The sequence below is a fragment of the Plasmopara halstedii genome, assembly GCF_900000015.1.
Source record: "Plasmopara halstedii genome assembly, contig: Scaffold_526, whole genome shotgun sequence".
NCBI lineage: Eukaryota > Oomycota > Peronosporomycetes > Peronosporales > Peronosporaceae > Plasmopara > Plasmopara halstedii.
In genome coordinates, this window is record NW_020187446.1 from 706,158 (window position 1) to 725,487 (window position 19,330).

General features: G+C 45.3%; 7 protein-coding genes across 7 annotated transcripts; 3 read left to right on the forward strand and 4 right to left on the reverse strand.

Annotated features, from left to right (window-relative positions):
* Nucleotides 1–753: 753 nt before the first annotated feature.
* Nucleotides 754–2,421, reverse strand: PHALS_11186 (calnexin; the record flags this gene model as incomplete). The annotated part of the gene is made up of 1 exon (XM_024726739.1): nt 754–2,421. One exon carries the CDS (start codon nt 2,419–2,421, stop codon nt 754–756), a length of 1,668 nt encoding a protein of 555 aa, XP_024577385.1.
* A 341-nt stretch (nt 2,422–2,762) lies between these two features.
* Nucleotides 2,763–3,458, forward strand: PHALS_11187 (proteasome subunit beta; the record flags this gene model as incomplete). Its single annotated transcript, XM_024726740.1, has 1 exon — nt 2,763–3,458. One exon carries the CDS (start codon nt 2,763–2,765, stop codon nt 3,456–3,458), a length of 696 nt encoding a protein of 231 aa, XP_024577386.1.
* Nucleotides 3,459–3,708: 250 nt separating this feature from the next.
* On the reverse strand, nt 3,709–6,185 carry PHALS_11188 (multidrug oligosaccharidyl-lipid polysaccharide flippase superfamily; the record flags this gene model as incomplete). Its single annotated transcript, XM_024726741.1, has 5 exons — nt 3,709–4,356; nt 4,466–4,793; nt 4,866–5,570; nt 5,635–5,864; nt 5,928–6,185. 5 exons carry the CDS (start codon nt 6,183–6,185, stop codon nt 3,709–3,711), a joined length of 2,169 nt encoding a protein of 722 aa, XP_024577387.1.
* A 104-nt stretch (nt 6,186–6,289) lies between these two features.
* PHALS_11189 (CBS domain) lies at nt 6,290–8,428 on the forward strand (the record flags this gene model as incomplete). Its single annotated transcript, XM_024726742.1, has 9 exons — nt 6,290–6,364; nt 6,431–6,577; nt 6,671–6,790; nt 6,845–6,962; nt 7,017–7,183; nt 7,252–7,442; nt 7,527–7,840; nt 7,909–8,074; nt 8,146–8,428. 9 exons carry the CDS (start codon nt 6,290–6,292, stop codon nt 8,426–8,428), a joined length of 1,581 nt encoding a protein of 526 aa, XP_024577388.1.
* A 154-nt stretch (nt 8,429–8,582) lies between these two features.
* PHALS_11190 (tyrosyl-trna synthetase) lies at nt 8,583–10,139 on the reverse strand (the record flags this gene model as incomplete). Its single annotated transcript, XM_024726743.1, has 5 exons — nt 8,583–8,740; nt 8,805–9,171; nt 9,235–9,339; nt 9,416–9,635; nt 9,703–10,139. The coding sequence occupies 5 exons, from the start codon at nt 10,137–10,139 to the stop codon at nt 8,583–8,585; spliced, it is 1,287 nt and encodes a 428-aa protein (XP_024577389.1).
* Nucleotides 10,140–12,422: 2,283 nt separating this feature from the next.
* On the reverse strand, nt 12,423–12,766 carry PHALS_11191 (uncharacterized protein; the record flags this gene model as incomplete). The annotated part of the gene is made up of 2 exons (XM_024726744.1): nt 12,423–12,665; nt 12,725–12,766. 2 exons carry the CDS (start codon nt 12,764–12,766, stop codon nt 12,423–12,425), a joined length of 285 nt encoding a protein of 94 aa, XP_024577390.1.
* Nucleotides 12,767–14,294: 1,528 nt separating this feature from the next.
* Nucleotides 14,295–14,601, forward strand: PHALS_11192 (uncharacterized protein; the record flags this gene model as incomplete). Its single annotated transcript, XM_024726745.1, has 2 exons — nt 14,295–14,468; nt 14,548–14,601. The coding sequence occupies 2 exons, from the start codon at nt 14,295–14,297 to the stop codon at nt 14,599–14,601; spliced, it is 228 nt and encodes a 75-aa protein (XP_024577391.1).
* Between the last annotated feature and the right edge of the window lie 4,729 nt (nt 14,602–19,330).

Consider the following 19,330-nt stretch of genomic DNA (forward strand, 5'->3'; position numbering starts at 1 on the left):
AAGCTGCCCGTCTCAACCCACAACCCGCAAGCGGTAGGCGCGACCGACTTTGTGATGAGTTTGACCCTTTATCAGCTCTATTACGGTTGTTTCATGAATTGTGAAAGCAGGCTCTTCATGTGTTGAGCTATCACCGTGAATTTCAAAAGTAGTGTTATGAGGCTGTTATAAAATTTCAGGATGTGTGGCATGGATCTAATCTCAAATATATGTACTCTTGAATTAGCTGAGCGAATTGAAAGTGTTACATGTAACGCGGACTCTGAGAGTCAGAGCTTCGTCTGTGTAGGTGCACGGTGTCCTTGTTCGCAAAAAAATGCGTCTTTGTTACTGTGTAGCAAGCAACCCACGTGTACCACAGACTTTTCTTTACGAACTCCATCATCTTCATAAAATATCAACACGTAGGTTCTTACGAATATTCATTATCACTCTATAGTGCAGTATGAAATTCGTACAGTGTACAGAGTATTTACAGTACTTACTTACCCCATAGACTGAATTCAAAACTTAGATCACGCTGGTTTATCTGGATGTACCGATTGGCAACAACGCAATACGAAGAGGAAGATGTTTTGTTTGAGCAACGGATGCCGTCCGGTTATAAGACTTTTGTCAGTTACTATTCAATACAAGATCGGCTTCTACTCGTGAAAATTATTTTCTTGCAAGCTCAGTTGCGTTTAATTAGCTGCTTATTAAACTGCTCTGAACTGCCTAAGTGATGGCTAGAAAACGCTGCAACCAGTCAGCCTACTCGACCTTGGGAGCTTTCTTGCGCTGTCGCACTGTCTTCTCCTTCTCGCCACTGACCACTGCTTTTGTATCGTCCTCTTCATCATCGTCTGCTCCGCTGTCCGATTTTTCAGAAACTGTTTCACTTTTCGAGGCCACAGACGCACAACACAAAAAGAACATGGCAAGTGTCGCCAGCACGGCAACTCCAGCTACTCCTCCGATAGCAAGCAAGGGGTTGGCATTGGCATAATTGGCAAAGTCCGTTGCCAGCGTTTCGAACATCTTCATAGCTCCACCGTCATTGTTGTTCTCATCAGCTTCCTTGGACTTCCCCTTCGCCTCCACCTCAACAACATGCTTCGGTAACCAAGTGAGCTCCGCAAACTTTTGTGCCTTCTTCAAATCGTTGCCGAGCCAAAAGTTGTCGAACGTTATACCGTCTGACATGGTCCACACCTCTATAGCAAGAGCACCGATCGGGTCAAGACGCGCTGGGTGTTCATCTTCAAAATAGTTGGGATTCGGGATCTTGCGGGGCTTCCACTCGCCCTTGTAAGCCGGGTTCGGAATGTACGGCGCGAAAAATTTGCCTTTGTACGCAGGATTCGCCTTTGTAGGACGTTTCCATTCGCCACAGCCAGACACATCGGCACACTTCGGGTTGGGAATCTGTGGAACCACAAATTCCCCGTCGTCTTCGTCATCCCAATCCTCAGGCTTCGTCACATCTGGATCATTGATCATGGCAGGCTCATCGTCCAGCCAGTCATCCGGCTTCGTCGCATCCTCATCCAGAATACGAGCAGGCGCCTCTTCGTCCCAATCGTCGGGCTTAACAGCGTTCGGATCACGAATTTTCTTCAGATCAACCCAGTCTTTGGGCTTAGAGTCTTGAGGATCGTCGATCTCCTTCTCTGGAATGACGGACGGCAAGAAGTTGTCCAACAAGGTGCCACTTTTTACCGATTCCTGATCGACGAATACCTCAAACGTATTGTCATCGCGTATCACAGCTGTGTAAAGGTGCGTATCCTTATCATTCTTGATACCTGGGGCCTCCATCATGTGCTTCTCTTCGTATTCACCCGATACAGGATTCTTGTGTTGAAAAATAAGATGCAACTTATCGTCCTGACCGCATTTGTCAGGGCCAAACATAAGCACAAAAGGAGTTGTGTCACTGAAGTCCGAGAAGTCCTGCTTTTCCTGCTCTTGACGCAGTAGCTTTACATAGGCGCCACCGCAGTCCAAACCATTTTGTAATTTTACCTCATACTGCACTACCATCTCTTTTCTAGCATCACTTCCATCCACCTGCAATGGCTCGTCAAGCTTGACCGCCAGACCATAGTGGTGCGCGGGCTTATCCAATACGAGACCACGGTTGGGTATCAAGTGTGCCGCTTCAAGAGTCACCTTATTAATAGAAACATCTTGATTTGCATATTTTTCATTTGTGCTCTTGAACCAGCGACTGCCATCAAATACTTCTTCGGTCTCAAACGTCTCCACAAACAAAGCGTTGTCAGTTAATTCATGCAACTGCTTCTTGCGCGCCTCTTCTAGTTTGGTGGTCTGCGTCACAGAATCTTGTTGTGCTTTGGTTGCGGCTGTATCGTCGGCCAGAGATCCAGTAGGCAACAGAGCCGCCGTAACCAAGGCCAAGATTACGTCAATCTTCATTTAGTTGGCTGTTCTTCTACTTGCAATTTAAGAAGTGCGAGTTCTAGAAGATTTAGATGAAATGACACGTAAGTTTCCCTTAAATCGCAAAACCAGTTGATGCTTTGAATTTATCGATTTGTTGACTTATGACTAGAGTAAGGACCTGAAAATTTATCAGATGAAACTCTAAAGTTGCAACACAATATAATCAACTACAAAGTTCGTAATGTATACGATAAACTTTATATCACATCTACAGTGATGATGAGAAAACGGAGCATGCATATAACACGCTATGATTGGTTATAATCTTTTGGGGGAGCTTTTGGTATAGTTAAAGATCGTCGAGAAAGAAGAGTATGGACTCCCGACAGCGCACACAATCGCCCATTGTGACGGGCACTTCAGTCATTGCGCTTAAATACAAAGATGGTGTGATGATGGCGGCGGATACATTAGGATCTTATGGTTCGTTGGCGCGTTTTACGGACCAGCGCCGGCTTACGGCCGTGCACAACACGACGCTATTGGGTGCAGGTGGCGATTTTAGTGATTTTCAATTTATCAAAGACAAGCTGGACGAGCTAGAGGTGTACGATTTTAATCAGGATGATAAGTGTGATACAACGGCTCCCGAAATTTACCATTACCTGCAGCGTTTGTTTTATCACCGCCGCAATAAATTTGATCCTCTTTGGAATACAGTTGTGGTGGGCGGTCTCAACCCAGAAACGGGCAAGCCATTTTTAGGCCAAGTCACGATGATTGGGCTTGCATTTGAAGGTGACTACATTGCTACGGGCTTCGGCCACCATCTTGGCATGCCTCTGTTGCGCAAGCTCTGGCGGCCCGATATGGAGGAGGCAGACGCGCGCCAGCTGCTTGAAGACTGTATGCGCATTTGTTTCTATCGCGACTGCCGCACAATTAATCGAGTGCAGTTTGCCAAGGTTGCTGCTGAGGGCGTCATGATCCCAGAGCCCGTCAAAATTGACACTAAATGGAACTACGCTCAATTTGTTAAAACAAAGTCGGAAGTTGGTTCTTCGTGGTAATCCAAGACAGGCGTCAACTAAAAGCTACTGAAGGGCATAAAAGCTATTGAAGGGCATACGCTGATGACCAGGGAAGGTTTCAATTTGGAGTTCACGTTGCTAGTGTTTTCATGATGAATCCAAGCTCTTCTTTGTTCACTTAGTTACGTCTCTAGAGAACTAGCAACTTCAAATTTCTTTCAAATATCGTAAAAAAATTAACATCTTTGGCAGAAGTCTTGTTCAAACTCAGGCAAAATCGCAGGTCTAGCTAGACCCTACGCCGACGCTTTGATCGATATTCCCTATCAGAGCTGTAATCACTATTCGACAAGGATGGCGAGCTATTGCTATCGTTGTCGCTATTGGTGTCAGACGAGTTGTAGCCCGTACAAGATGAAGACGAGGATGACGAGGTGTCGATTGACGAGTCCGAATCTGAATCAGAAGACGATGAAGAATCGGAAGATGATGATGAATCCGAAGATGAAGAATTGCTGCTACTGCGGCGTCGCTTACGTCGGGTACGCTTGCTAATCTTAGACTTCTTCGCGGTACCTCTTCTCTTCTTCTTAAGCGTAAGCTTCTTTTTCGATTCTGTTTTCTGATTTTCATCTTCCTGCATTTCCGGAGGCTTATCCTGATTAAAAGGCTGGCGTAGCTTTGGGTTCCGCAATTGCTGGGATCGTGACGGTCGCTGGACGTAAACCGCCTCATTCTTGCACTCGTAAGTCCAATGACCTGGTTGCAGACACTTCTGGCACAGTGCGGCGACGTTTGGGGAAGATGACGCCCCTAGTCCACGTCGATGCACTCGCACTTGATCCGTGCTAGTTGCGTACATATTTCGACGCGCCTCCTTACGCTGCGCCCACTTGCCTAGCGGCGCGTCTCCAACACCAGCCATGCTACTACAATTCTAATATGTTACTTGATCATTAGTGTAGTTTTGTCCAATAAAATAGAATCATGATTACTGTCTATGTCTAATAGAGAGATATTGTGCGTAGCATTCGGCGTGGCAATACCTCGTTCGACAGGCGTCGCTTGAGAGACAATGCCACAATCGGCGGCGTCGTGGGCTGAATGTCGGCGACGGTAGCCATAAATTGCACAGTGCTCTGCTCTATATTGGGTGCTGCATTCGCTGTTTCCTTAATAAGCTTTGCCAGTTCACTCCACTCCACATGCATCAGGGCAAGAGAGAAGCTGCCCGCTTTAAAAAGTTCCATCAAAAGGACGCCCACCCAAAGCGCAGGAAAGCCATAGCCCATCGTGATCCCACCGATATAAGCCACTGGTAAGTCAATAAGCCATGTGGCAATTGTGCTTGTCCAGAACACAGTGTGAACCTGGCTGGACGATGCAACAATTGATTGATTAGAGACCTGTAACCGATCGTTGTATATACACATCATTAAAACCAACCTCATTCCAGTTAATGCTCCAGCACCTAAAACTTCCACGGCCTCAAAGGCACAAGCTATGATAAATATGGGCAACACGAGCTTGCAAGTAGTCACTAGCTCTGTGTCCATTGTATACAGAGCGATTATGTGCTTGCCCATAACGCTAGTTAGTGCTGCAATAAAAATTGAGACAACCATCGTGCAGATAAAACCTAGACCGGTCATTCGACGCGCTAATTCTGGTCTACCTGCGCCTAAATAATTGGCGACACGGACTTGCGTGGCACAGCCGTATCCCCAAAAAAGCGCCCAGAGAAGACTCCATAGACCCGATATGACAGCATTAGCTGCGACGACTCGAGCACCAAGTTTGGCTGCTACCAAAGCTATTAGTGCGCTCGCCAAATTGGATACAAAACTATTGCTGGAAATGGGTCCAGCCACTTTGAGGTAACACTGCAATCGGCTCTGTGTAAGAGCGTGGATATTCCATCCGTACCAAGCGCGGTGGTGATAATGTTTGTATAGGATTGCATAGCTGAAGAGCGCAATGGGTTGAAACCAGGACGCCACGACTGTCGCAATTGGTGAACCGATAAAACCCAAGCCATGCCACGAACCGATGCCATATATAAGAACGTAATTACTGCCCGTTGCAACAAAAATCGATACCGTTCCGACTATCGTGGTCGGCATGAGAATCCCCATGGCTTGCAAATATTGCCTTCCAAATAAATAAAATTTAGTAAGTCGAGTGGACTGCTGACAATGCAATGTACAAGCCAAACCTGAGACAGCAGTAGACAAGTGTTGGGAGAATCGATCCAGAAACAATACGAGAAAATGTCGTGGCTAGTGCGATAACTTCGGCGTCATCTGTAGTGTACTTTAACACATAGCCAATACACCAATACCAAGCCACAACTGGCACTGAAAGCAAAACCGTGATAACAATCCCAAATTGGAGCCAAATGCCTGTAAGCTCTCGATTGCCTGCACCCCACGACTGGCCACACAACTGTCAATGTAATTACCTTGTCAGTCTCAGCAAAGCATTCAAATTGTAAATGTAGAAGCAAACCGTATTGAGTGCCGACGCAGATGCCCATACGCAGTAGAGTGCAGGATTCGTCCATAGTTGGGCAATCGAAGCTGCTGCCAATTCCTTGATACCCAAATGACCTAAAAAGATTGAGTCGATTGATAGGAGCGCAGCGCGCGCCAGTGTAGCCATACTCACCTGAGCAGCCATGTTAGATAGGTCAATGAAGTCATGCCAGGCATTCGGGTGCTTAGATCGGGTGTTGTTGGCCTTTTCGAGGAGCGGGGTTGTCTCCATTCTGTTGATGAAGCGTAAAATTAGCAGTCTTCAGTTGTGTCTTATTGTCAGTATATTTAATTAACTATGTGTCAGATTTAAGCTCTTGAGGAGTTGCCTCTCGTATGGGGTCTTCCTTGGCTTCTCATGATTTATCAGATCCACAGCTACAGCGTCTGCTAAGCGAATACGTTCATCACGTAAGAAAGACAGCTGATGACTCTGCTGTTATCTATCACAGTCTGGGTATGACCAACGATAAGCAGATTACTCCTCAAAAACCACGGTATATCGACTTGGAGGGATTCGAAGAGATATTTGGGATGCTGGTAGCGGATCCAGAACCCCATTTCCAATTCTTTTATCACGGCAAAATTGTATCTGCAGACATGAAGCCGAAAGATGATGCAACTGTATGCGTACATCGCGTATTCTGTGCAGTAGCATTGCTGATGCAAGCTAATCCCTATTCTAAAGTTGATTTCATCTTGCAATTTTATGCAAAGGATGCACAAATTTTTACGTGTGAGGCAAGGAGCGTGTTAATTCAAGATTTTGCTGCAAGTGTTTCGGAGGTTTTACAACTTGCCGATCCTATTTCAAACAGTGTGTTGCAGAGTATTCAGGTTTGTGAAAACATGAGCAAACTTGGGTACATTCTGATCATGACGTGTAAGCAGAAAGCACTATATATTGACGTACCAGAGAAGCTGATGACAATGCAGGAAATATACAACGTTTGCCTGACGAATCCTCAAATTAGTAGAAGTCTGCTTAGTGTTCATATGGTGTTTGAAGGTGAGAGTTTCGTTACTTGCATAACTACTATCAAAACTGATTATATCGATGTAGACTTTTCTTCTACTATACTCCATGAGAAGATGCGTCAACGTGAACATAAAGGTCACGATCAGCAAATGTTTATGCTTCGTGAAAGGGACATGACTCGCTTTCAATTGACCACCCAACAGATGTTTTTTGATACACCTCCTCCTGCCTCGTTGTTATGGGACTTAAAGGTGGAGAGAGGAGCTTTTGCAATCATGGTATATTCGATTTTTTTCATTCTTCTTGAACTGGATCACAGGTTGGAGATTATGGTAACATTTGTCATAATTCCGAGCTTTTGCGATTGCAATCAAGTGAAGGTTGTGCTCAAGCACTGTCAAAGATGGCTCAATACAATGCTCAAGGTGTATTGGTCGTCGAAGTTCCAGATAATGTGAGATCAGAGAAATGCCAAATACTTGGGTTTCTGTCTGCTGAAAAATTTCTTCAGTACGCTTCTTTACTTGCTTAATAGTACCGGTTTGCTCTTTGAACGCTTACACCTGATTTGATTACCTAAAGATATTTTCTTAGTTGTCTTGTTCCTGATTTACACATGCCAGCAACTAAATTGTACGAACATACTCAAGCACGCGCAGAAAAGACTATCATGGAGTTTGGCACAACGCCACTTCGTAACATTGTAGACTATTTCATTTCAGGTCAATCCTCTTTGCTGGGTATCGTTCGGGAAGACGAAACATTTTACAACGTTTTGCTGCGTTTTGCTTGCGGTGAAAGTGTTGTAGCAGTAGCTCAGGATCGCAATCCGTTGTCTGAAACTGTACTTGGGTATCTGACTATTCATGACATGCTTTCATGGCTTGACGAGGATTTAGCCCTTTTGAGTAATTGACGTAATTGTTGCGTTGATCCTGACGTAAACTTCTTACACCATTGGTTGTTACAAAATTAGAGGGCAAGGAATATTGCGCTGTCGCTATGTTTCCTCAGGTTTTTCACAATCCGGCAACGATTGATTGTGCGTCCGATCTCTCAGTATGTGAGGGGCTTGTCAAAATGGAATTGCAAAAGCTTTCAGCTATATTAGTGAAGACAAATGCGACAACGAGTATACTAAGGTACACTGCATTCATTTAGCTCACGACTCCAAAAATCTCCAGACTGATACAATGTATCTCTATATTCGTAGCGCCGACACATTTCGCGATTTGTATTTTGCATCTTTTTCTGCATCAGGCAACGACAGCAAGTCAGGTCCTTTACTTCAAACAGTGGCTAAACAAGCAGCAGCCTTGGTCCCTGCTACTTTTATTTCTCTTGATACCTCCATCGCCGTAGTCATCCGGGAAATGATCGACAAGCGAGCGAGACGCGTGATTATTCGGCGCCACGACAATATTCTGGTGGGATCTGTGCGGGCTTCTGATATTGTGCTAATGCTTCTTCAGGAACAACACACGTCACTGTATTAATCCGACTTCATCGAGTCACACTCCTTTGAAATAATACGTTATGCGAATTTGCATATCGCAGCAAGCTTTAAACGGAGACGCACGCAATGATAAAGGTCCCAATTGTTGGCTTTAATAATTGGAAATTAATGACAGCTAAGAGAAAGATGTCTTCTTATCTCACCTGGACAATAAAATTGTTTCGTCGGCCGATGCGAACTACTAATACCTTATTATCGAGAAGATCTATCGATTCAACACGACGAGATTCGCATTCAATGCGCTCGTTATTGAGATAAACGCCACCACCTTTGATTAAACGACGACACTCAGCTATAGGAAAAAAAGTCAAATTTTGCACAATCCATCTTCTGACCAAGCATGATACAAATCGCACCTTTTGACTTAGTTGCTCCTATTTTCACAGCAAGGTCCACTAAAAGATGATCAATGACATCTGCGCACGATAGAGTTTCCATAGGTGCGTCTCCGGCCATGCATATCATCGTTTCCGCACTCAACTTTTCGTTTTTCTTCCCGAAAAATAGTTCAGTAGCATCTAAAGCTACCTTTAAGCCACTTTTCCCGTGAATCATCCTGGTTACATCTTCTGCTAGAACTTTTTGGGCAGTGCGCTTTTCAGGCGCCTGTTCGTGTTCAGCTACAATGTCACGTATCTCATTCAAATCGCGAAACGTAAAGCTTTTCAGCAATGTCTCTACATAACTGTCATCCGAGCGATAAAAAAATTGATAAAACTCGAACTGAGTCAAAATGACATGGTCATCAAATGATAATGATTGAATCAAGACTGTGTATAAACGTACAACAGAAGTCTTTTGAGCATCCAGCCAGATCGCATTACCGGCAGATTTCCCATATTTCTCTCCTGATGACGTCGTCAGCAATTCTAAGGTCGCTCCGTAAGCCTCCTGTGCACGATAAAGGCATTTGTAGCACAATTTGTGAGTAATTTGCAGTACAATATTGACAGAAGCATTAACACACATCGCCCGTGCTCTTACGAATGAGCTCAATGCCTGAGGCGATGTTGCCCCATTGATCACTTCCGCCAATCTGTGCAATACAGTTATAGTTCTTGTAGAGATACAGAAAGTCGTACGCTTGAAATAATTGGTACGAAAACTCGAGAAAGCTTATTCCTTGGTCTGCATCCAAGCGTTTCTTCACGCTGTCGCGCTGTAGCATTGCATTCACGCGAAAATGGCTACAAAACGAGAGGCACTACATCAGTTGTCAAGTCCTCGACACACAAATAATTGCAGCCATCACACCGGCCAATATTCCGCATCCATGCGACTGCTGACATACTCGTGTGCCATTTCGTGTTGTTGCAGATGATGGCACCGGTCTGAGGATCATCAAAATCCAGGACGGCCGACATTCCTTTGGTGATCTGTTGCGCATTGTACGCCACTGTATCATCCGACAGCAATACACGCTCCTCTGATCTCCCACTTGGATCTCCTATCATACCAGTGGCACCACCGACCAGCAGTATTGGACGCAAGCCTGCACGCTGAAAATGGCGCAGCGCCATACCCTGAAGCAAATTGCCCAAATGCAGCGAGTCCGCTGTGGGGTCAAAGCCACAGTATACAGCAGGTCTACGCGAGCTTTGCAGCATCTTGTCAATGGATGCACCTGCGTTCTGATGGGTCAAAGCGGCCAGCATCCCGCGTTGGCGTAGTGCTGCAAAGGCCTTGCTCATGCTACAATAAAAATTGTAAAATTTGAGTGAGCCTTTTTCGCAAAAAAAATAAAAGAAATTTTTAAGGGACGCGAAAATTCGCAACAATTGGTTGCCAACTTTTCATTTCATATTTGTGAGATGCTCACTTATCCGACAATAAAACTATCGCACAAACAACAACAGGCGAGCTTTTGATATTTATAAATGAAATGCGAAGCCGATCATACATCCCTTGCATAATTTGCTTTGGACACGCTGCAGTCTTTCGGGCCAAAGCAATAGCGATCGCGGCCTTCAATAAAATCCTGGTGGAAAATGGTCTTGAAAATGGTTGTATCAGAAAAAAAGGAAAAAGCTGTGGGCAAGCTTAGTTAAGTATGTTTCTTACATTTGATATTAGAGGGCCACTTTCATAAGATTGCTGTTTGAAAATTCTCCACAACCGAACGGCAACTTTGTATATCTCTGGGCTGTGGTACGGGCGTGCAACGCATAGCGCTCAAAGCTAAAGAGCTCAGCTAGGTTCGTGAGACTGACAAGCAATCCAAGCCTACATATCGTTGACAAGGTTCAGCAAGAAAATGCGCAATATATAAACTTGTTAGTAAGATCAACACGTGAGCTATCAATCTAAGCATTGATTCGAAACTGCTTCTCAACCCTGATGACTTTGAATCAAATTAAACCACGTGAGAGTTAATCCGAATCTGCATCAACTTCGCCAGTGCAAGACAAACCTACATATGTCGCAAGGTTAATGAACGTCATATCTCGTATCCTGTGTCGTCGGCAGACTCGTTGATATTGCGGCAACATGCATGGCCACTATTCGGAATCGACCGGCCAAGAAAAGCTAATTCGATCCTTTGGAAAAGGCTGTCACGATTGCATTATACGAACCCTTGACCGCAAGTCAAGCTCATAAATACGATTCACGAGCTCGAACAGCCTCAAAGTCAAGATCCTTAAAGTTCATCGATCTTTCGGTCGTGCTTCAACAACGTAAGCCCTCGTCTCATAGTCGGTTTGCATTTCAACTTAATCAAGCTTAATCGTATCTCTTACGATTGTCGTGCAGCGATACCAGCGACCAGTGCTCATCGCCGTGCTGATGATATTATCACTATGCGATGGTTAAAAGTATCGATTAAGTGCCCTTCTGTAAGCTCAAAAACGTGGCGTGTGGGTAGCTTTATTTTCAATTGAAGCAGAATAAAACGCGCACTAAATTCCTCTACAGACCGAATGTCCAACAAGTGGGTCACACTCGATGTGAGAGTGGTCAATACGGATGATGCAATGACAACTCTGCTGGATTGCAGAGCAACGAGAAATTCTTATTGCTCGGTTATATAGTTACTATTTCGAATTTGACGTTGATGAGAACAGTGTAACGATAATTTGATTGGTGTTCTTAGCAGTATAAATAGAGATATTTGCCTCTGCAGCAATGTGTGGTGGTCCAGTTAGTGTTAAATGACACGAGTCGAGTACTCAGACTCCCAATCATAATTTGTTTCACGTAGCGGTCAATCATTCAATCTCAGCGTGTAACGGGGTTACACGTACCATTGTATGAAAGGGCCATTCGTACTGGTTTTTCTAGAAAACGTAAGGTTGGTGACGTTCGCTTAGCTTCCTTCTAAGCAGAGGCGCTGGAAGCGCGGTTGAGTAGCACCGTCACTGTTCGCTTAGCGACAGGGATATATGTCACTGTACCGAGGGTCCCTGTGGATCTCGGTGTTAAGGAACGCTGTTTTGTCTTAGACTTGGATGCAAGGTATGACCTTATCCTTGGTATGGCATGGTTGGACGACCATGATCCATGGATCGATTGTAGATCGAAGACCTTAGACTCTACGCGCATGTTTCCTGGTGGAGCTTTTGTGAGTCATGAGCCCACCTCAGCTAGGAAGCAGAAGCGCTATTTGCGCGGGAACTGGACTGGGACGGTCAATGAGCTAGATATCGGAGTATCCGAGTGGTCAAACACCAAACGTGTTTTGGACAGGAGACTCGCGGGCTAAATGTGGAGTAGCAGTAGGGCGTCCCGTGCATACTGGGTTTTCTCGTCTCCCTCGACAGACGGGTTAGAAGCAGGACGTCGGTTCGACAAACCTTTACGCGCCTTGCGCAGGGGACAACCAATCCGAAGGTGACGGGTGTCTGCGCAGATAAACAAGTTTCATTACACTTTTAAGGGTGAGTCCTATTTACTGCTACCTAAACTTTGGACTAGATATGTATTTGCAGCTTTTCTTTGGGGCCGAAATATCGGTCAATCAGTATACTGAAACCAAGTCAAAATGTAAACATGGTATAAGCAGCTTTGACACGTTGTCCGTTGTATGCTTGGGTGTCGTGTGGCTCAGCGATCGATAATTGGTGTGGGATCAGTTTGGTCCCTGGATCAATTCCGGTCGCCATGAAATCATGGTAAATTAATTCCCGACGGTTGGGATCCGAAAACTCGAAGGTTGGGAGTCTACCAAACCAAAAGTTGGGAAGCTTGGGGTAACTGTCGCGTGCAAGCGCTTCTTGGGACTGGAGACATAATCAAGGAGCAGGCATATTCCGATCTACCTTCGGTTAAGTCCTGATACAGTAAGGCTTGGAGTTTGACGGATGGAGCTTGCTTCGCCCATGTATAATTCCGCATAAGCCGTTTCAAGGAGCCGAATGTGACTACTCCCTGTGTACGAATGTTCCCGGTTGGCATTCTCGACTTGGTGTGTAGCTCACGGGTGTCTTCACAGACAAAACACCGTCGGGTGTTAACACGCTGCTCGAATGCTCGCAGCTCTCCCTCCTCTTTCTTAGCATTGCTAAGATCCATTGGCTCAGGCCCGCTCGACGAGCTCTGAGGTTGTGCATTCCAACCAATTCGTGCCGAGTTTAAGTTGAATTCGGCATTCAATGCCACGTTTACCGCTTCAAAAGAAAACAGATGCACATGGAAGACTCATCTCTGGCCACGTCAGTGCAGAGGTCCTCCATATCGACAGTCACTTCGACCGCCTCGGGGAGAGGTTCGACTACCACCTCGGCAATGAGAGTTCTCAACCCTTGGACAGCGTCCACCAATTCCTTCTTGCCCTGTCGGGCAGCAATGAAATGCAATCGTACGCGATATGCCTGGTTAGTCGGCGAGAACACTCGTCAAGCCGTAGCTTCAGCTTCGTCCAGGAAGGAAACGCCGCTTCAACCGAAGCACCGCACGCTAGTGCCCATATTCGCGCTCGGCCCGCGAGGTTGGAGAGAGCTAGTGCCACGCGCTGTTGCTCGGTCTGGAGTATGGCGGACGCCAAGGCCATTTCTACCTCTATCACCCAGAGTCGGAGATTCACTCCATTCTTGCCTTCGAAGGTCTTAACGTTCACCATAAGCGACATGGGTCGGAGGGGGGTCATTCGTTGTCGACGGTGGTGTCATGGACGCAGTCAACGCCGACATCGTCTGCTGTAAGTGCTCTAACAGAGAGTTTTTATAGCTTGGAAGCGCTTCTAGGCGCGCGCTGATCACTTCAGGTCCTTGCGTAGCGAGGTGTTGCACGCCCTCAAAGCCAAGCAGAGACATCAACTTTTTATGCCTGTCCTGCATGTCCTGGGGCAAAAACGAGAACTGCTCTATCCTCCCAGAGGATCAGTCGTTACGACGAAGGCGTAGATTGACTGCAAGTGCTAGCTGGGATGCCGCAGTTCTTTTACTTAAAGGAAGCTTGGTTAAGCTTGGTGACCTTCGTTCTATGATTAAAACCAGTACGAGTGTCGCGGATCGAAATCCACTTACTCCAAGAGTAACCACACCACAACCTTAACCTAAGGCTAATTAGCTCTTCTGTGAAAAAATCTTAACTGGATTTCTCGGTTTATTTGCGGCAAAGCCGCCTCTATCTAAATCTATAGGTTTTCCTATCTATACAATAAAATCTAATTGAATGTATAACTACTGCACGTCAGACTTGTTGTCTAAGCGCGGCCACACCATTGTGTGGTTACAAATTCTGTGTAACACACACCATCGCGTGATCACACTATGTTGAGTGAACTGCACCCTTTATTACAGGGCACGAGAAATCCCGTCACACCGTCTTTCTTATCCACCTGTATCAGTCTCTGTAAACGGCGACTCGACGATATCTATTTTCTTGTCAAATTGAACAAGTGTGTGGTCATGACATATGACAATATTGTACGTTTTTGGCGCATGCCGACGCAGCAATATGTTCCAGTGCGACCAGTGGTCCGAGGTGCGATCACTCAAAACAGTCAGATTAAACCGGTATCAAGTACTTTCCTTTCATTGCGTTCTGGTCAGATCGTTGAGCTCGACACGAGCTCACACCTGGTACAGAGTATTGAGTGATGCTACTGCGTTCGTTGTTGAGAATCAAGCTAAAGTTACCAACAATTTTTTTGGGGAGAAGGTCATGTGGAAAAATCAACGTATTCGAACTCGAGTCTGCTATTTTGTGTTATAAAGGTCGCAGCCGGATGACGCGACGTTCAAAGTTTTAATGTAATGAGCTACACGTAGCCATTATTTACATAAGGGTACATTTATACCGGAGAGTGATTTTCGATGAAATTCACCCAGTCTTCTGCATAAACCTTAGCCACCAATCTTGCCTTGTAACGAGCCACTTTGCCGTTCTGGTCCCGTTTTTTAGCAAAGAGTTAACGGCTTTCTATCGTACGCTCGATAGATCCCCTTGAAACGAGCGTCCATATTTTGATCTAGTGGTGCGATTCTAATTCGGCGCCCACCGCCTCGCGCTTCTATTTTGCCTCGTCACTAGCCATTGCTCGCGCTTGTGGGGCAGGCAAGTCCGATTCGTCACCAACTTTTACAGCGTATAAGTAAGGGATAACAGTTTCGGCTGTAAAGCTGGCCTCATCCATCTTTACAATTTTTGGGATGGTAAGCCGTCACTCCGTTTCAGGTTTCTTCGTCGACTGATTCGCTCACCAGCGTCAACATCGCTCCGCGCGCATGCTTTTGGCGCTCAATTGTGAGGTGAATTGTCAATTGGTTCTTCTGGAACGTTTCAGCTGGAGTTCGGCATATCAAGCAATCTTTCTGTCTTGTGTTGGAGCTCTCTACTCTGTTAATTAAGTTTAGAGCACATGGAAGACATCTATTGGAGCATCCCAACCCGACAATGATTCATGTTGGTTCCCTCCTCCACATAAACGTCTGGAACATCTTCTTGTTCTTCACAATCCATAAGCTCATCCAGATCTTGCTTGCGTTTTATCAGCTCGTTTGCCGCGCTTTCATCGTCATCCTGCGTCACGTGTTTTACTGAATCTTCGATTGGACTGCGTGAGTCGTACCACCTCACGCTCATCCAACTACATTGACCGTGATCACGGTACCTTGTTATTATTCGGATCGTAAGCATGATATCCCTTGGTGTCTATGGCATACCCAAGAATCATGCACCAAAGATATTAGTTTCGAAATTTGTCCCTTTCACATCACCGACGTGTGCTTACTCGTAAGATCCAACGGGCAGCGGAGCAGTGTTCGGGCTCACTGCGTTAGGGGAACGTTTGGTCAGGTACACTGCTGTGCTGACCGCTCCTGCCCACCAACAGGTCGGAGCACACTTGTAATTGATCATGCTCCTCGCCTTTTCCATGATCGCGCGGTTAATTCGCTTTTCTTAATCGTTATGCGGGGAGCTGTATGGTACCGTTCGCTTGTGCATGATGCCTCTCCGCTGACATAAGTTCGTAACCGCCTTGCTAACGACCTCCATTCCGTGATCCGAGCACAAGCTCTTGATACGCCCCCCCCATGGATTTTTGTATAGTGTTTGTACATCTTGATCTTTTCGAAAACTTCGTTAGAAAGATGTTTTATGTATCGTGAGTTATCATCCACAAACTTAAAAATATACTTAACCCTTCCTGCAAAAGTGTTTTATACCCATCACATCCCTGTGCACTATCTTCAGTACGCGTGACGTCTTCGTTACAAAGCATCTTGGGAATGCTTTGATCGTCATCTTTCCCGTCATGCAGAAACAAATAAGGTCTTTATGCCTTGTTTCAGCGCATGCATACGATCAGTGGAGCGCAAGAACTTCATCAAAGCTTCTTCGATTGAGTCCCCCATGCGAGCGCGCCAAAGCTCCCACTGACTATCAACCCTTGATTATTGCACCGATTGTGCCTCCTCTTGCTGACAGTCTAGCGTGCAAGCCTTACCGCTCCTTGTCTTAATTACCATAGCACATATTATCCTGAACGAATTACGACGCAGCCTAAAATTGCACGTTCGGCAAGCTTTCCTCCTGACACTAATCATCTGTCAAGTCCGGGGATAAGCAGCACTTTATCATGAATATGCGTCTTCCATCTAAGTCAATAAATTCCACCGTTCGGATATTACAACTCTTGGTTACCTGTAGTATGCTATCGGTACCTCGATGCTGGCTTTTAAACGCTTGCATTCGACTAATTCGCTCCGGTGAGGTGCAACGTGCGACATTGCACCGATGTCAATTAGCCACCTGGCCGATCGATTCCCATCCATAGCAAAAACTGTAATGCTCCCGCTGGAACGAATCTTGGAATGACTCCCAAATAGGCAGCCCCATTTCATGTGAACCATCTGGTCGCAGTAATAGCACTTGTCTTCACACCGCCGTCCTCTCACGGCACGTAGCTCATGGGACCGCTTCCCCGTCTACCCCTGAGCGGCCCGTTGTTTCTAATAGCGCAAAAGGCTTTTCCGCGTCTTCCTTCCTCTATAATTTCTTCAAACTCATCAACAGCTTCCTTTTGAATTCAATTAGCATGAACACCAACTGCAGGCTGTTCAGAAGTACCACCAGCTGTCTTAATTTATCCACTGGCTCTCCTGCACGCATCCAGATGTCCCACATGCGAATGCCACTCTCCATCATAAACACAGCGAGATGACGTGTAATCGCTACACAATTGCGCACATCGGAACGACTGTAGAAATCGTGGAGCGTACTCCACACCTACAAAGCACGAGTAGCTGGCCGAATCGTGGTCTGGTGCCAAATTTTGACGCCCGGGCAGTAATACCCAATACCTTGGCGTCATTTATGTACCACCTCTCGATAATTTTGCTCTCATTCTTTGCGGCCATGATTTGCCCAGTAGCCCTATTCTTGCATGAACCATCCTTTTGTTGAGCTTCCAATGGTAGTATTTCCCATTACCCAGGGGCACTTCGGTGCGCTTTGTCGCCATGGTGGTGAAGGTGCCGTGAAGACAGGCATGGTTGCGGCTTTTAACCGGTAGAAAGGTGGCGAAAATAAAAAAAAATATTTCAGAAGGCTCCTGGGGTACTAGTCTAAGCTACCTTCAAGCCTACTGATTGTAACCTGATTTATCTTGACCAATAAACGACTGCTATTACGTCTGTAATCAATATGCATATCTATACCAGTAATCCCTGTAACGTCATCAGCACTCATTTAGCGATGATACTCCAACACTATGATAAGTATCAACAATGATTGATCAAGTGCTTCCGCGAGTGTTGTCGTTTCATTCCTAGGGATACATTTTTGTGACTCCAATTGGCCACAAGCTCAACTACAAAATTTACGTCTGAAGCCACCAGCCAAAGCATTCAAAGCGGTCAACGATCGCATATATATTGGCAAAACTCAAGTCTAGATGGCCAACAAAATCTACCAAAGTTGTCACATAATGAATGAGATGTAGTCTCAGCTTAAGTTGCGGGGTAGTAGAGAAGGGCGATCGCTTAACCCCAAAGAGTCACTGCAGACGTCACCAGTGACATAAATCGGTAAAATACAGTTTATTTCTGGGATGAAAACCACTGTTTAGCTAGCACCAACGGGTATACCGATGTGAAACTTAACGCACCGAACGCTATAATTGCTTGATCTAGACATCCGAGCGTCTCAAATAGTCGACAGCTAAAGCTAAGTCAAAGGCATCTGATGAAATAAAAAAGCACGGATTTGATGTGGATTTTTAGGGTGTGTCGATGAAGTTGTTCGACAACTCAGGTGTTGCTAAGGGGGCTTCGACCCGACTGTGAGATCTGCTGAAGACCGTAATGGTAAACTTCTGCTACATAGATTATCCCAGTATAACCTGTTTTTGTCAGCTTATTGTGCGAAGCGGTAAACTATGCATGTGTTTCAGCATGCGGATACAGATTTTGATTCACGAGCTGTAGCAAGAATTCACAAAGAAAGGTTGACTTCAGTCGAAGGATTGCAAATTGTCTCGTCAGAAGAGAAAGGGGGTCTCGGATCTTGGTCAAAAGATCTAGCAAGCATTTGATTACGAGTATTCACCATATGAGTTTATAACAACTGCCCGTGATGGTTAAAGCGTAATTGATGTAGTGATTGTTTTGTTTGGACACCTTTTGCTTTAACTGTGTCGAGCGAATATACATTATTATATGCTAAATCATTTCCACAGACAGCTCGGCCATTATTGTTGCGGGAAAGGTCCATATTATCGTGTCAACCTCATGCTCACGGATGACGATTTCGTTTGCAAATTGTGAGCAGAAAAAAGCAAACGTGAAACAGACAATCGGAAATAAATTTCAAAAGAAAAATTTGGATTGAAAGTGTAAAAGATGTCGGTGTCTCCATTTTCTTGACCTCTATGGCTGGATAAAACGTTTTGGCTAGACTGCTTATGATAAATTAAATTGATCATGTCACTTTAAAGAGCCATACTTAACCATTACATAAAGGAGGATACCTGTGGGACACATCACCTTCGACGTACATTGTGGGGTCAAAAATTAAGGGAGTCCAGTAAATTAGATCCGACATGCGCGTGTGATATCATTGGATAATGCCATGAATATCCTCTGTACTAATTGATACGGGATGGCAGATCCCGCCTTGGAATCTAAACTGGTGATGAGACGACGTGCCTTTACCATCATAAGTGAGTAGCATGGGCGCCGCTCACTTTGCGAGGGAACTTCCATGAAGACTTTAAGTACAAGTTTCTTGAGGTTCCTTCGAGTTCAGCCTCAGTGTATCGTTTATATATCAGGTTTGGCTTTAATTTCTGCATTTGCAAATTTTACAAACTCTAGGAAGTCCAATAGGTATATCCATATAGCTTCAGAAACGACGCTCATTTTTCATTTTAACGGAGTTTTGCGAATAGAAGACCTTCTACTATTACAAGCCCCCATCAAATTTTCGACAATGTTCTAGA